We start from the raw sequence: 15,277 nt of genomic DNA on the forward strand, positions 1-15,277 counted from the left end.
TTCGAGACGAAAACGCCCGCAGTCCAACTGCTCTGTGGGGGTGGCTCCGTGCCCATCTCTGATCCTGGACACACGCGCCCCTCAAGCCTTCTGAAGCCAACCACAGTGCAAGGGAGCACGCTCTCGTCTCGGCAGCCTCTCTCCCCTCCGCCTTCTTCTGCCGGCCCGGGGAGAGCCATCCCGCTCAGCCGGATACTCTGGCGGCTGCGGCGCTTGACAGCAACTCAGACTCCCTCCTGCGACCCCCCTTTCTCCCCAACAGGCCTCGAAAAGGCCAGCGTGATCCCCCCGGACCCCGGAGGGCGCGTTCCAGGCGGGTCCTGTCTCCGCAGTGATCCAGGAGCACTGGGGAGGTCCTTGCGCATGCCAGGTGCACAGACTACGCGATAGCCAGCCCCAGTGCAGGTGCGCCGCGGCGGGCCCGGCACTGCCTGAGAGGCTGTACCCTCACAGCACTCCCCGCCTTCGCCTCAAGCGCGGTCAGGACTCAGCAGCGCGCCGACCCGGCCGTTCAAACGCCGTCCGACCCGCAGCCCTGCGCCGCTGCGGCCAGTCGAGCCCGGCTAACTTTGAAGGGGGAAAACTGAGTAGCCGGGCTGGAGGGAGGGGGCTCGGGGCCGCGCGGCGCTCCCTCGGCCCCTCGGAGCCCCCGGGTCCCCCGCGAGCCCCCGCCCGGTCCGCCACAACCTCAGCATTGGAGCCGGCGCGGGTGTCCCCCCCGCGCCGCCGGGCCGCCCTGGGCGAGACTCCTCCGGCGGCCTCCAGGGCCCCGGGGCGCGCGCAACAGGCGGCCCGAGTCGGCGGGAAGCTGGAGCGCCGGCGGCGTCGGCCTCGGAGGGGTGTGGAGAGGCGAGGCCAGGCAGAGCCCCGCGCAGCCATGGAGTCGCTCCTGCTGCCGGTGCTGCTGCTGTTGGCTGTACTGTGGACACAGGCGGCCGCCCTCATTAACCTCAAATACTCGGTAGAAGAGGAGCAGCGCGCCGGGACTGTGATCGCCAACGTGGCCAAGGACGCGCGCGAGGCGGGCTTTGCACTGGACCCACGGCAGGCCTCTGCCTTTCGTGTGGTGTCCAACTCCGCTCCGCACCTGGTGGACATCAACCCCAGCTCGGGCCTGTTGGTCACCAAGCAGAAGATCGACCGTGACCTGTTGTGCCGCCAGAGCCCCAAGTGCATCATCTCGCTTGAGGTCATGTCCAGCTCAATGGAGATCTGCGTGATTAAGGTGGAGATCAAGGACCTGAATGACAACGCGCCCAGCTTCCCGGCGGCACAGATTGAGCTGGAGATCTCAGAGGCGGCCAGCCCCGGGACGCGCATCCCACTGGACAGCGCCTATGACCCGGACTCGGGCAGCTTCGGCGTGCAGACTTACGAGCTCACGCCTAACGAGCTATTTGGCCTGGAGATCAAGACGCGCGGCGACGGCTCGCGCTTTGCAGAACTCGTGGTGGAGAAGAGTCTGGACCGGGAGACGCAGTCGCACTACAGCTTTCGCATCACTGCGCTCGACGGCGGTGACCCGCCGCACCTGGGCACTGTTGGCCTCAGCATCAAGGTGACCGACTCCAATGACAACAACCCTGTGTTTGGCGAGTCCACCTATTCAGTGACCGTGCCAGAGAACTCACCTCCCAACACGCCTGTCATCCGTCTCAACGCCAGTGACCCAGACGAAGGCACCAATGGCCAGGTGGTCTACTCCTTCTATGGCTACGTCAACGACCGCACTCGAGAACTCTTCCAGATCGACCCGCACAGCGGCCTGGTCACGGTCACTGGTGCCCTAGACTATGAAGAGGGCCATGTGTACGAACTGGATGTGCAGGCCAAGGACCTGGGGCCCAACTCCATCCCGGCACACTGCAAGGTCACCGTCAGCGTTCTGGACACCAATGACAACCCGCCGGTCATCAACCTGCTGTCAGTCAACAGCGAGCTGGTAGAGGTGAGCGAGAGCGCCCCACCGGGCTACGTGATTGCACTGGTGCGGGTGTCTGATCGAGACTCCGGCCTCAATGGGCGCGTGCAGTGCCGTTTGCTGGGCAACGTGCCCTTTCGGCTGCAGGAGTATGAAAGCTTCTCCACTATCCTGGTGGACGGACGGCTGGACCGCGAGCAGCACGACCAGTACAATCTCACGATCCAGGCGCGCGACGGCGGCGTGCCCATGCTGCAGAGCTCCAAGTCCTTTACCGTGCGCATCACCGACGAGAACGACAACCACCCGCACTTCTCCAAGCCCTACTACCAGGTCATTGTGCAGGAGAACAACACTCCCGGTGCCTATCTGCTCTCTGTGTCGGCCCGAGACCCCGACCTGGGTCTCAATGGCAGTGTTTCCTACCAGATCGTGCCGTCACAGGTGCGGGACATGCCTGTCTTCACCTATGTCTCCATCAACCCCAACTCGGGTGACATCTATGCGCTGCGATCCTTCAACCACGAGCAGACCAAGGCATTTGAATTCAAGGTGCTGGCCAAGGACGGCGGCCTGCCCTCACTGCAGAGTAACGCCACTGTTCGGGTCATCATCCTCGACGTCAATGACAATACCCCAGTCATTACCGCCCCACCCCTGATCAATGGCACCGCTGAAGTCTACATACCCCGCAACTCGGGCATAGGCTACCTGGTGACCGTTGTCAAAGCAGATGACTACGATGAGGGTGAGAATGGCCGGGTCACCTATGACATGACAGAGGGCGACCGCGGCTTCTTTGAAATAGATCAGGTCAACGGCGAGGTCAGAACCACTCGCACCTTCAGCGAGAGCTCCAAAGCTTCCTACGAGCTTATTGTGGTGGCCCACGACCATGGCAAGACGTCTCTCTCCGCCTCTGCGCTCGTCCTAATCTACCTATCCCCTGCTCTCGACGCCCAAGAGTCGATGGGCTCAGTGAACTTGTCCTTGATTTTCATTATCGCCCTGGGCTCCATTGCTGGCATCCTCTTTGTCACTATGATCTTTGTGGCGATCAAGTGCAAGAGAGACAACAAAGAAATCCGGACCTACAACTGCAGGTAGAGCCAACTTTTCTTTCATTCCTTCTTTGTCTTGGGTGAATAATGTGTATCTGTGTCTCTGTGTGAAAACCCCAGTGCTTTTGTTTCCTATTTAAATGCATGCACCCTACTTACAGCGCTCCTTTTTGGAGGGAGGGGGGAGCTTATGTCAGCCCAAGTTGATCAATTCTTTTGAACTGACAGTTTTCTGGAAGACAATCATTTACTGTTCGAATGGATTCTGTCACATAATGATGATGAGCAGAATAGCAATTATCATTTTAAAATTTGCACAGCTGTCTCCATGAAGTTATGGCAGAAAAAAATTAATATGAGAGAGAGAGAAAGATTGATTGATTTTTAGCAGAACCTTGAAGCACCACAACTTGATTTGGGGGCTGTAGTGTTTTGGGGACAGGTACTGAAAGGAAAGGGAGTACTGGCAGCTGCCCTGTCCTGTTGTAGAGAGAACCTCTGAAGAAAGCCTGTGAGCAGGAGTCTAAGGTAGGAAACAAAGTTGGGGGAAGAGAGAACAGGAGTGTGTGGGGAAGCAGGTGATTGAGTTTTTTAGTGTGTTCTTGGCTTATTTTGTATCCAGTCCCCAAACATCTGGCTATGTGAAGTGAAATTCTACTAGTCATCTATATGTTTTCAAATATCTGGTTATTGGGTAGAGACCAAACATCCCAATGAGGAACAGGACTTTTGCATCCAGATGTTTCACTAAAAGTAGCAATCTTCTGGAGTTGATGGTTCTTTCCTCTAATGTGGAACTCTGCTGTGGCCCTAAGAGCTGGTCCTTACCAGTGGATGTCACTATGGGCTGTGGTGTTACAGTTTCCCTTGAAATGTGTGCAGAATATGTGTGTGGTATGCCTGAGAGAGAGGGAGGGAGGGGAAGGAGGGAGGGAGGGAGGGAGAGAGAGAGAGAGAGAGAGAGAGAGAGAGAGAGAGAGAGAGAGAGAGAATAGAAATGTGGAAACTGGAATGACACGTAGTAATTTTTTTAAAAAAAGATTTCCTGATAAGCACTTTGGAGGGTCTTGCTGAAGCCCTTCCTTACAATATCCAATTTAGGATAATACATGTAATTTTTTTTCAGCAGTGTCTCATTGAAATGGTTGAAAAAAAAGTTGTTTTAGTTTGCTGAAAATGAATGATGCTGCTATTTCCAACCAAGGTGTGTGTGTGCTTTCAACACACCTACACATCCAGTGTGTCTTTTGTGCCATCTGTGCTTGCATGTTAATCAGTCAAAATATGTTCCTGTAGGTCCGATTTGTATTTGACATCAACTGAAATGCACACTTCTGTGAATCAGAGCCCCCTGAATATGTAACAGCCATGCAATTATTGTTTCCCTTTTACTATTCTCTGCGTTACACAAGTTAGTAGACAAATGCTAACCACACATGAATATCAATCAGGTGCCATAAAAGAGCAGCTGCAATGCCTCATAAATGCTTTAATCCTGTTGCTAGTGAAATGGCCATGACTTTTCTTTCCTTCAGCTCCAAGTCATTTCAGATGGGAGAAATGGAAATTAGTATTACTCTTACCTTTGAAACCTGTGACTGCCAGTGGCATTTTTTATAGGAGAAAAATTAGGAGTCTATAAAATTTTATTTATATGGAGATAATGATAGAGGGGACTCTTTTAAGCCATTTCCTCAGCATAAAGTAAATGCATAAGACTCTTTCCTTGATGAAAAGAAATCAGGTTGAAATAAAGATATTGAAGGCTTTGCCACCTCTTGGTGATGTATGACTCAAAGTGAGAGCTCTTTCTGAGAGCTTGCCAGGGAGATCATTAAACAGGGAGGAGAGCATTTGAAATGAAAAGAAAAAAAAAAGTGAATCTCAGTGCTCTCCAACTTCACTCATATGTGTATTTTGTAAAGAGCTCTGTTTCCTACGCTGTTTTGGGATTAATGAAGTACAGTTTAATTAAATAATTGCTCGATACAGAAAGGGCTGTGCAATGAATGCCTCAGCTGAATAATTGGACGGGGCATTGCCAAACTTACCCATCGTGGGTAAACAAAATGATTAGAACTTCCCATTGATTCTAAACGATTAGAAAAGAAAATCAACCCCAGTCCTGGGGTCTTTGGGATTTTATCTGCTCCCAAGCCCCAATAGCATCAGCTTGCCCTCACTGCAAGTCTGCCTGAGCACAGAGTGAAAGCGTGAGGGGAAGGCAACTGCTCAGCTCTAGGAAGATCCCTGGGACATAGCAAGAATGTGCCTCTGGAGATATGCAATCTCCTGGTCTGATCACTTTTTAGAAACCTAAAGTTTAAGAGCTTGTCTTTCCGTGTATTAAGCAGAGGTTTCTTGTTCTCGGCCTCTGCAGAGCCTCTTCCTGAAATGCATTCATTTATGTTACTTGCGAGATGATCTGCACTTGCTGTTTGAATTGGGCTCCCTTTTTGTATTCAGACAATTAGCTTTGTCGAGGGAGAATACAGGCACAGTCTTTCCCTTGTAAAGATCAACCTGTATTATTTATTAACCCTATTGTTTTGCTGATTACTGCTCAGAAATGGAATTTCCAGACAATAAGCTGAATCATTAGGTGCAAAGTAATAAATGACTTTGAGAATCTGGCTACATTTAAATGTATTTCTTTTGACAAGTCTCTTAATGCTTGGTGTCTTTGGTGCACGTTGCTGGGTCTGTGTCAGTGTTAATTAAATTGAGCTCTTTATGTTCCAGCACAGCTGCTTGTAGGTACACCTGAATGGAGAGGGATGCTGAATGCCCTAACCTTTAAATTCCTTTGCAGTAATTGTTTAACCATCACTTGTCTCCTCGGCTGTTTTAAAAAAGGACAAAACAGCAAGTGTCTGCATTGCATCTTGGTTTCATCCATTAGCAAGGAGCAAGACAAAAAGGCTGAGGAGAAAGTGAGCCTAAGGGGAAAGAGGTAAAAAGTCATTTCCCCTCGTATAAATGGGTTTAGCTATCAGATTTCTTGAGGAGAGGTGGGGGGTGGGGTGGGGAGTAGAAGGGAGCAGGGCTAGGGCAGGGGGAACGAGGGTGTGGAGGAGAGGAGCTGAGGATTTGTCAAAGGACAGGGTCTGATTTGCTCCCGTTCAAAACCGATCAGTTCAATCACCAAGGAACCTGATTGAGGGTGTTCGTCACATGGCAATTGCTTGGAGGAACTGGAAAGGGGATTATTTTTTATTTCTTTCTATCTCCTCTTCTGTTAAATTAGAACTAGCTTCTTATTTCACCCAGGAGTTCCTTTGGCTTCCAAAAAAGCTCCCGATTTGAGCATTTTCATGCTTTCTCTCCCATAGGCTCAACTTTCCCCGTCCCCACACCCTTGTTAAATGGTCACTCACAATGAGGAATTCCAAATCTAAAGTATAGAAACTTTGGGGAGGGGTCGTGGGAGGTTACTATGTTTAATATAAAAACTTTACAGCCCTCAACTTGTTTTCACATGTAGAAAGCACAGGGAGAAACCTGATGATGTAATGCACCAGAATAAGAAGCTGGAGCGGAGATGAGGTGCAACCCTCTGGGGTGCTTAATGTTTATTAATCGATGCATGGTTTGGGAGGGCGTTAGCGATACATGCTGCCTTTTCTGTCACATAGAATCGCTGAGTACTCCTATGGGCATCAAAAGAAATCAAGCAAGAAGAAAAAAATCAATAAGAATGACATCCGCCTGGTACCCCGGGATGTGGAGGAGACAGACAAGATGAACGTTGTCAGTTGCTCCTCCCTGACCTCGCCCCTCAACTATTTCGACTACCACCAGCAGACCCTTCCTCTGGGCTGCCGCCGCTCTGAGAGCACTTTCTTGAATGTGGAGAACCAGAATACCCGCAATACCAGCGCCAACCACATCTACCATCATTCTTTCAACAGCCAGGGCCCCCAGCAACCAGACCTGATCATCAACGGTGTGCCTCTGCCCGAGGTGAGTGCAGCTAAGCGGCTCTGTGAGGTCCTCCCAGGCCTCTTTCCCATGCTGCTCGCTGGACCCCATCAGCCTCTATGGTGGCACATTCCCTGGCAGGGGTGGGAGAACTTCTCTGCCTAAGCCCATTTCCAAAGTCAGGGTTTGCTACCAGTGCTTCTTGGGGCAGAGGGTAACCCAATATATTGAGCCTTTGTAGGGGTGGATGTTGGGAGTGGGAGCTCAAGGTCTGAGCCTTTGAAATACCTGTATGGTATTTTGGTGTAATTTGAATTGTACCACCTGTTGCAAATACAGTACACTTGCCAGCCTGTTGTACCAGTACGACAGTTAAAGTGGCTAAGAATCAACAAGTAGTCTTAAAGATAGATGAGCCCTAGAATGCTCGGGGGCCAGTTTCCTAGTGTGAGAGTGATTCAGCCTTCTGAAGCCCCCTTTTGCTTTTTCTTTGGTTATATACGTGCTTTGCTGAGAATATGGATGGGCCGGTTAAAGGGAGGCAAACAAAAATATAAAGAAGCCACATTGCTGTTTCTTAATAGTTCTTATGGTGACATTTGACAAATGAGGAGGTTGAAACTGTCACTAATAATGAAAATTTCAGGAATTAACTATGTATTTGAGTTAGCTCTGTTTCTCTTTACCAGGAATGAATGTTTACAAATGGAAGCATTTTTTTTTTTAGACACTACGTGGTCCGGTGTTTGCTGTCTATTGAAATTTTTCAGGGTAGTAGGGTAGTAATGTGGATGATGGTAGGTTGGTGGCTGGGTGGAAGGCTATAAATAACAGCTCTTAAGTTAATTTCATTTTTCCTTGAATTGCTTAAGTCCCTCTTTGGTTGGAAATTTAATGCACTGGGAGGCATATGCCCTCTTCCAGGCCACTAATGAAAGGAATACTACATACTTGGAGAGCACTTTACAACCATTGTCTTCTTTGATCCTTATAGTCAGGTATCTTAATAGGTTGCCCTTCAGTAGATGATGAATGGAGGTCCAGAGATGCTAAGGGACTTGTTCAGACTCACTGGGCAGGGATATCAAGAGAGAGAGAGAGAGGAAGGACTAGATTTCAGGGCTCTATAACTCTGGCGAGTGCTGTTTCAGTGACACTTCCCTGCCTCAGAAATAATTCAGCCTAACATACCTGGGCTGGGATGCATATAAAATGGCCTGATAGTATTTATATCAATTTCATAGGGCAAAGGGTTTTAGGACCACTTTTATCGACTGCTCCTCCTAGTTCCTGAAAAATATTTCTCATCAGAATTAATGGGGCCAAAAAGCAGTGCTTTTCATTAGAAACTGATGATTTTCTTCTAGCAACAGAGACACCAATATTGTCAATCTATAAATCTATAAATAAGGATTTATTGAAAATCCAGTATTATGCTAGGTAGGCTCAGTTATAATTATGAATGTCAGTGGATACTACTAGGGACTAGACCATAGACTTTCTGGAGGACTACTCATGGACCACCAATAGTTCAACAATGGAGAGGGAGAGGTAGTGCTATGTAGTGGAATCAGATAGACCATGATTTTGAATCTTGGGGACATGTCTTGCTATGGTATCCCTCTGAATCTCTGTTTCCTCATCTACAAAATGTGTACATCTGTCATGCAAGGTTGGTCCAAGGAATAATATGGCATTATGTAATGTAAGGGGTCTGACACATAGGTACCCCCTGAATCGTAGGTCTCTTCACCAGACAATAATTGGAGAGTGACTATTGTAATGGCCTGCATACCTGAGTGTAACTCCCTAGGCACTTATAACCAAAGAGGAATTTAGGCTGGTTCTGTATAGAGAAGATTTACAAAGTGGTGCGGTTACCGTATTCATACTGGACTTTTAAATAATGGAGGTAAAAAATGCCAAGGTTTTGGGTTAGGTGCTGACTGCTGCTGCCAGTGGAGATGGACAAAAGAATTGAATCCTGAGGGCTTGGTGGCTATGCAATCAATTCAAAGTAGTAGAGAAACATAAGCCCTGGTGTCTATGGGATGTTTTGAGGGGGCAAGAGATATATGACTATATCTGCATGGTTTACTTGAGATCTTGCTGTTCTTTCTGAGATTCTCCTGTGGACAAAATGAAACAAAGTATTGCTTCAGTTATTTAGAAAAGCCATTGAAAGTCTGAATTCTGATCCTATCTCTGACTCACAAAGCAGGATACTCTCTTATTTAACAAAGTCATGCAGACCTAGCGTCTAGGGCTAGTCAGGGCCAAGACAGCATATATTAGGCACGGTGAGGTTATATATTTCTAATATGCAGTCCTGGAGAGTTCAACTGACAAACCCATTCATAAAGGAGAGAGACCCACTCACAGCAGAGCATGAATCAGGCCATTTAAACCTGCATCTGTCACAAAGTCCTGCATGGAGAAAATGACACTTCTTTTCTTCCCATACCAGAGGCCCTTGAACATGGACTAGGTAGAATACTTAGGTAAAGTGAAATCTGTAGAGGAGTAGGGATGATTGATTCATACATTCAACTAATATTTGTTGTGTTTCTATTCTTTGTAAGGTTCTGTTGTAGGCTCTGGTGTTAGAGAAATGAAAAAGATGTCCTCTGATCTCAAAGAATGCACATTCTAATGAGGGAGATAAGCAAATAGGTGATTTGCGGTATGGAGTGATAAATGCTACTATCAGGTACAATGGGATAGTCTCCATTACTAGGATAATAATATCATAATGTATTTCCTACCTTTTCTTTATATTTTTCCTAATTAATTAATTGATCCGTCTAAGAAACCAACAGTTATTAAGCAAATTACAGCACAGAGTGTTAAGTGCTACCATGTGACACATATAAGATTCTGTGGAAATTTCTGTATTAAATCTTATTATGTCATGTACATTTTTCTCTATATTATTTCATTAAACCATTTTTTTATTCATTAACTCAACCCAGGAGCATTTATTGCACACCTAGAACATGGCAGACACTGTATAACTTGCCGAGGATACAAAAATAAAACACCTGATCCTTGACCCCAGGGAGCTTACAGGGAGACAGACAAGTAAACAGGTCATTTCAGTTCAGGAGAACATCTCTTTACTGAGCACATATTACATTCTTACGCACCAGACTGGGACTGTTCCTTTGCTGGGCTACCTTGTGGACAAACTCACTCCCTTCATTAGCTGCAGCGTCGGTTACAGGGCTTACTGGCAATGGCATTGCAGAGGAGTGAGAACTGCTTCCCTCACAGCGCTGCATCACACTTTGAAGTTTATCACCATGGCATTAAATCAAATCACTAAACATTGTTTGAGTGTCCACTGTGTGCTCAGCTGTGTGGCAGGTACCATGGGGATCCCAAATAAATATAAGATGTAGCATCTGCCTTCAGAGTTCATAGTTTGGTTGGGGAGCTAAGATCACCCACATGATTTCCCTGTAAGCAACACAAAAGGGTTTCTAACCTCCAGTCACTTTGCAGCCTGCTTAGTACTCTCCTGCTACTCCTTCCCTGGCAGCGCAGCCATCATTTATATGTAGATTTACTGTTGAGCTCTCAAGTTTGGTGCTGATGTGAGGGTAACTTTTGCATCAGTGTGCAGACCTAGCCACATTTGAATATTGTTGGCTCTAGAAACTGAAGGGAACGTGACTTTAAAGGCAGTTAGGTAGGAAAAAGCAAAGGGAATGGAGCACCGAAACATTCAATATTAAAAAACTCAAATTAAAAAATGCCTCACCAAAGAGACTGGATGTTTGACCATTTCACCCCTCCTGAAGGCAGGAAGAGGTCCCACCCAAGTCTCTATTACCAGCAGAAGAAATGAGTTGCATTGGAACTCAGCCTTTAGAATTATGGAGACCATCTTGCCTGGAATTCTTTGTCTTCATTTACCTGTCCTCTGATGTTGGTCAGGAGGTCAGCTGTGTGGATTTTGTGGTTTTGTACACAAATTTGATGAGGGAACGTGGAGGATGCTTTTGCTGTTTACAGAAGACTTTTGTAAGATTAGTGATGTCAAGTATCTCTTAAATATTTTAAATTGAAGGTGAGATTTGCATTCTTTGGCATCCTGGTTTAGTTAGTCCATAGACTTAGTGTATATGTAAGTGAATGAGTGTGTGTGTGCACATGCATATGGGTGTATGGGGTGGGGGGATAGTGAAGAGGGGAAAGGAGGTTGAAAAAATAGATAATGGAGAAGAAAGTAAGTAGTTTTGCCAGTTTGCTAAGATTTTTCTAAACTTAGTCCAGTTTTTATTATTATTATTATTTTTTCGATACACGGGCCTCTCACTGTTGTGGCCTCTCCCATTGCAGAGCACAGGCTCCGGACGCGCAGGCTCCGCAGCCATGGCTCACTGGCCCAGCCGCTCCGTGGCATGTGGGATCTTCCCGGACTGGGGCCCGAACCCATGTCCCCTGCCTCGGCAGGCGGACTCTCAACCACTGCGCCACCAGGGAAGCCCTAGTCCAGTTTTTTTAGAGACTCCTCAGTACGGCAAATAATTTTTCTTCCAATCTTATGGAATGGTGGCATGCCTCCTGGGTGTCTCTGTATGCTACAAAGTATTACTCCTTTGTAAATCAGCATTCATGCATTACCCTTTTTGTCACCCAGGCCATGGTCATTGTTGAAGGAAGAAAATGAAACTCATTTCTTCTGCTGGTAATAGAGACATGGGTGGGACCACTTCCTGCCTTCAGGAGGGGTGAAATGGCCAAACATCCAGTCTCTTTGGTGAGATATTTTTTAATTTGAGTTTTTAAATATTGAATGTTTCAGAGCTGACAATTCTAAGAGAGTGATAGTGGGCAAGAGCTTCCAGAATTCTAGTCATAGGGTGCATAGGGATTTAATTTTGGTTTCAGACTCCATCTTGAGCTCTCTCTTTTTATTTTTCCTTCTTTCACTAGCAAACTGTAACATCTTTGATATAAGACATCCTCAGGGTGTGTGCGTGGTCTGCTATGGTCACTCACGGAGCAGTTTCATAAGTAGCAGAACGGTAGCAGTGAATGAGTTTGCAGGACAAGGATGTATGTGGCAGACCAAATTGAATGCTTCCAATTATCCTACCGAAAGTCTCAGTGCGTGTTATCTTAGTGCAAATAATGAAACTAAAACATTGGTTAGGCTTTGAAGAAAAATAAGAAATAGCATGCTTTGGTCCCTAAAAAGAGTTTTAAAAGTTAGGGATTTGCAGTGATCTGAGTGAAACTCTGAGCTAAGGAGCTAGAAAAGCAGCCACAAACCTATCAGGTGTCAGATTCAGAAGTCACTAGAAAATTAATAGGTACAATGAGGCTGGTTAGGATAGCATGGTAATGACACAAATCACCCCCTCCAATTAAAACAAACCAACAAATGCTTCAGGAAGCAATTTTATTGTAATTTCCTTGTTTTGACAGGGTCTTGGAACCATCTGAGTCTTATCCCTAAGGGTCAAAAGTACCCCTCAGGCTTCAGAAGGAAGCAATGGAAAACTGCAGCCCACATATTTTCAAGGCTCACTCCAGTTTTCTTAAAAATCAAAGGCTCCACTTTTACTGAGAGACAGTCTAGGACCACCCATTGCCTACATTGCATCTTATTGGCCCGTTTCACATCTAGTCTAAGCAGTGCGTTTCCCATGGGGATCCGCTTGCAAGATGTGTTCCAGAATAAACTGTTCCTCTGTCATCTCCATGCAACTGCTGCAGAACTGAGTTAGTTTACATTAGTATTTGCTAATTTATTATTATCATTCCTTATTGGCAATTAACTGGTTACCTTAGAGATCACCTCTCTCCCCATACACCTTCACTAAAGTTGAGCTCAGCCAGAGAGCTTGCTAATGATCCTGAGATTTCACTCCCTAGGGGACTGGAGGCAAGACATTTTCCATAGAGGATTCTGAGGCTTTGGAATTCCTCTTATCAGAGGACCACTTGCTTTGGGTCCCAGTAACCCTACCTGGTTTTTCTCTGTCAGTCAGATTTATAAGGTGGGAGGAGCTGCAGACCTCTCCTCCCCTAACCTTGCCCTAGTCTTTGCTGTGGCTTTGGTATACCATGCCCTGAGGCTGAAGCAGTGGGGTTGGGGGATTGCTTGTTCGGAATTGGAAGACTGAAAGAGGATGAAGTCACCTCCTGGCAAAGTCTTTCAGTTATGGAGTCTTTCAGTTATGGTGCTGCAATGGATCTGAGGCGTCTGCTTGGAGTTTGAGATGTTGACCCCTCTGCATGTGTATCTCAGCTTCTAGGGCTTAGGGGAGGCCAAGCTTGGCTGGATCAAGTGTCTCAGATGCGGGTAAATGAAGCCATTTGTACAAAAGGCCTGTGTATAAGAGGCGGGAGGCTGGCTCTGGAGCAGCCATTTTCCCCCACTGAGAGGAGGCTTGATTTCTTGATGTGTGACTGGCTGGCCTTTAATGTGAGCCTCATTTACTTCGAACAATTGATAGGCTTGAAGTGAAAGTCCCAGAGGATCAGTTGTTTGTAGAGGGAAATGCTCTTCAAGTTACATTTCCTCTTTGGCTGTTGTGTAGTTAGGAGTGGTTTTTGTGTGGGCTGCATGGTGAGGGTCACTCTGCTTCCAGTGGGTGTACCCAGGCTGCTAGTGCCTTCCTATGTCCCCCCAGGGAACCAGGAGGAAAGTACTGCAGCCTGAAACTGGAGAGCAGCTCTGCCAGCTCTAGGAACTTGGGCTCCCATGAGGAAATCTCATTTGACATCATTCAGCAGCATTCAGGATTTTGCTTCAGGATTCTGGTTAGGACCACACAGCGCCACAGCACTCCTGGAAGAGGTGTCAGAAGGGACCAGTATTTCTACTCTATAATCATGAAAACGGAGTTGCAGAGAAGGCAGATGAGTTGCCCAGGCACACATCATTTGGGGCCAAACTGGGTCCCTTTGGATCGATAGCAGTTCCTCTGTTGCAGTTTCCAAGTGCTTTCTGTCACGTAACAGAAAACTTGACTGGATTCCACAAGAGGACCTGTGGCTATACCTTTGGCCCGTAGTTGTGTTCCTGAAAAGCTGTGCAGCAGGAAGTGTTTGTTTTGTAAATTAGACCCCATGTTAACCACAGTGGTGGCATAGAAACACTGTGGTGGATTCTTTCATAAAGAAAAGAACCCTTGTGTAATGTGAATAATCGACTCCTTACCGATTTCCTTTGTAAGTATGGATTTTTCACATATCTTGTTTGCTTAAAGTGCAATTCTCATATTGGCAAGATTTACAAAGCCTTTGAAAGGTGGGCCAATTCATTATTCCCTTGACTTCTCACTGTTTAGCCTTCCTGGTTGAATCTCACTTAATTAAAAAATGTAATTATGTAATATGTAAAATACATGGTGTCCAGAGAAGACAGATAATATCTCCCAGATTTAACAAATGTTAACATTTCATATTTGCTCCAGATTTTAAAAAATTAAAGGTTACAGCTATCCTCTTCCCATCCTATTCCTCTCCCTCTATCCATTCTTTGTAAGTCTGTAGCTGGAAGAACAGCAACCCATCAGGAATGTTTTTGGTGCGTTTTGTCTTAGCCTCATGAGCTCGCTTCTGAAAGAGATGGCTCTCATTTTGCAGCCCCAGGTCCTAAAAGCTCCCCAAGTCAATATGGGTCTCCTGGATCGAGTAGAGCCTGAGAATTACTTTGGAAAATGAAAAGGCTCTCTTAAACTTGCTTTAAATTCAGTCTTTGGTAGTATATAAAGATGTTAAAAAAATTCAGCCTTTGGGGAGGGAGAAAATTACTTTTTGGAAAGAAAATAAGTGAGAGTGAGAGTTAGACAGATTGACAGACAGACAGGTGTCAGGGGCAGCTATCTTGAGTTTTGAGCAGACCATTTGGGATTGAAGCAGGCAAGAAGCTTGGTGTGAAGCCTGCATTCTCCTTGAGCTCAGTGTGCGTGGACTAGCACTGGGGCTTCTTCATGTCAGATGCTTAAGCACTGCCTTGATGTGCATAGTCTTCGGATGCTCCATTAAGTCTCTGAATGCCAGGGTGGCCAGTTTTCAGCTTCTCCCACCGGGCCCCATCTGGCCACTGTTCTGTGGCAAGTTGCTCTCCCTCACTGCCACCAGCACTGGTCTTGGCAGTCTCTGCTTTCTGGATTATTTTTGCTTGTAAATTTGATTTCCAGAGCATGAAGGGCACTTCATCTCAGATTGTGTAGTTTGCTCTTCTGAACAAAATGGATTCCCTGTGTAAGCTGGTGGGAAGATAAGTTCAATCCAAAGGCCAGACTCTCCCTTTAGGGGGAGTGTGTGTGTGTGTGTGCGCGCGCGCGCGTGTGTGTGTGTGTGTGTGTGTGTGAGAGAGAGAGAGAGAGAGAGAGAGAGAGAGAGAGAGAGA

At 46.8% G+C, this 15,277-nt stretch overlaps 1 protein-coding gene across 3 annotated transcripts in view; it reads left to right on the forward strand.

Moving 5' to 3' along the window:
- Positions 1-877: 877 nt before the first annotated feature.
- The window catches only part of PCDH19 (protocadherin 19), a 107,530-nt gene continuing 93,130 nt past the window's right edge, over positions 878-15,277 (forward strand). For 2 of the 3 annotated variants that reach the window (XM_007467968.1, XM_007467969.1), the window contains exons 1-2: positions 878-3,024; positions 6,618-6,945. In XM_007467968.1, coding sequence (XP_007468030.1) covers positions 878-3,024; positions 6,618-6,945 — 2,475 coding nt within the window. Of the gene's footprint in view, positions 3,025-5,794; positions 5,936-6,617; positions 6,946-15,277 lie in introns of all 3 variants that reach the window. The other variant, XM_007467967.1, reaches the window with a different exon arrangement.

The sequence above is a fragment of the Lipotes vexillifer genome, unplaced genomic scaffold, assembly GCF_000442215.2.
Source record: "Lipotes vexillifer unplaced genomic scaffold, Lipotes_vexillifer_v1.1 scaffold152, whole genome shotgun sequence".
NCBI lineage: Eukaryota > Metazoa > Chordata > Mammalia > Artiodactyla > Lipotidae > Lipotes > Lipotes vexillifer.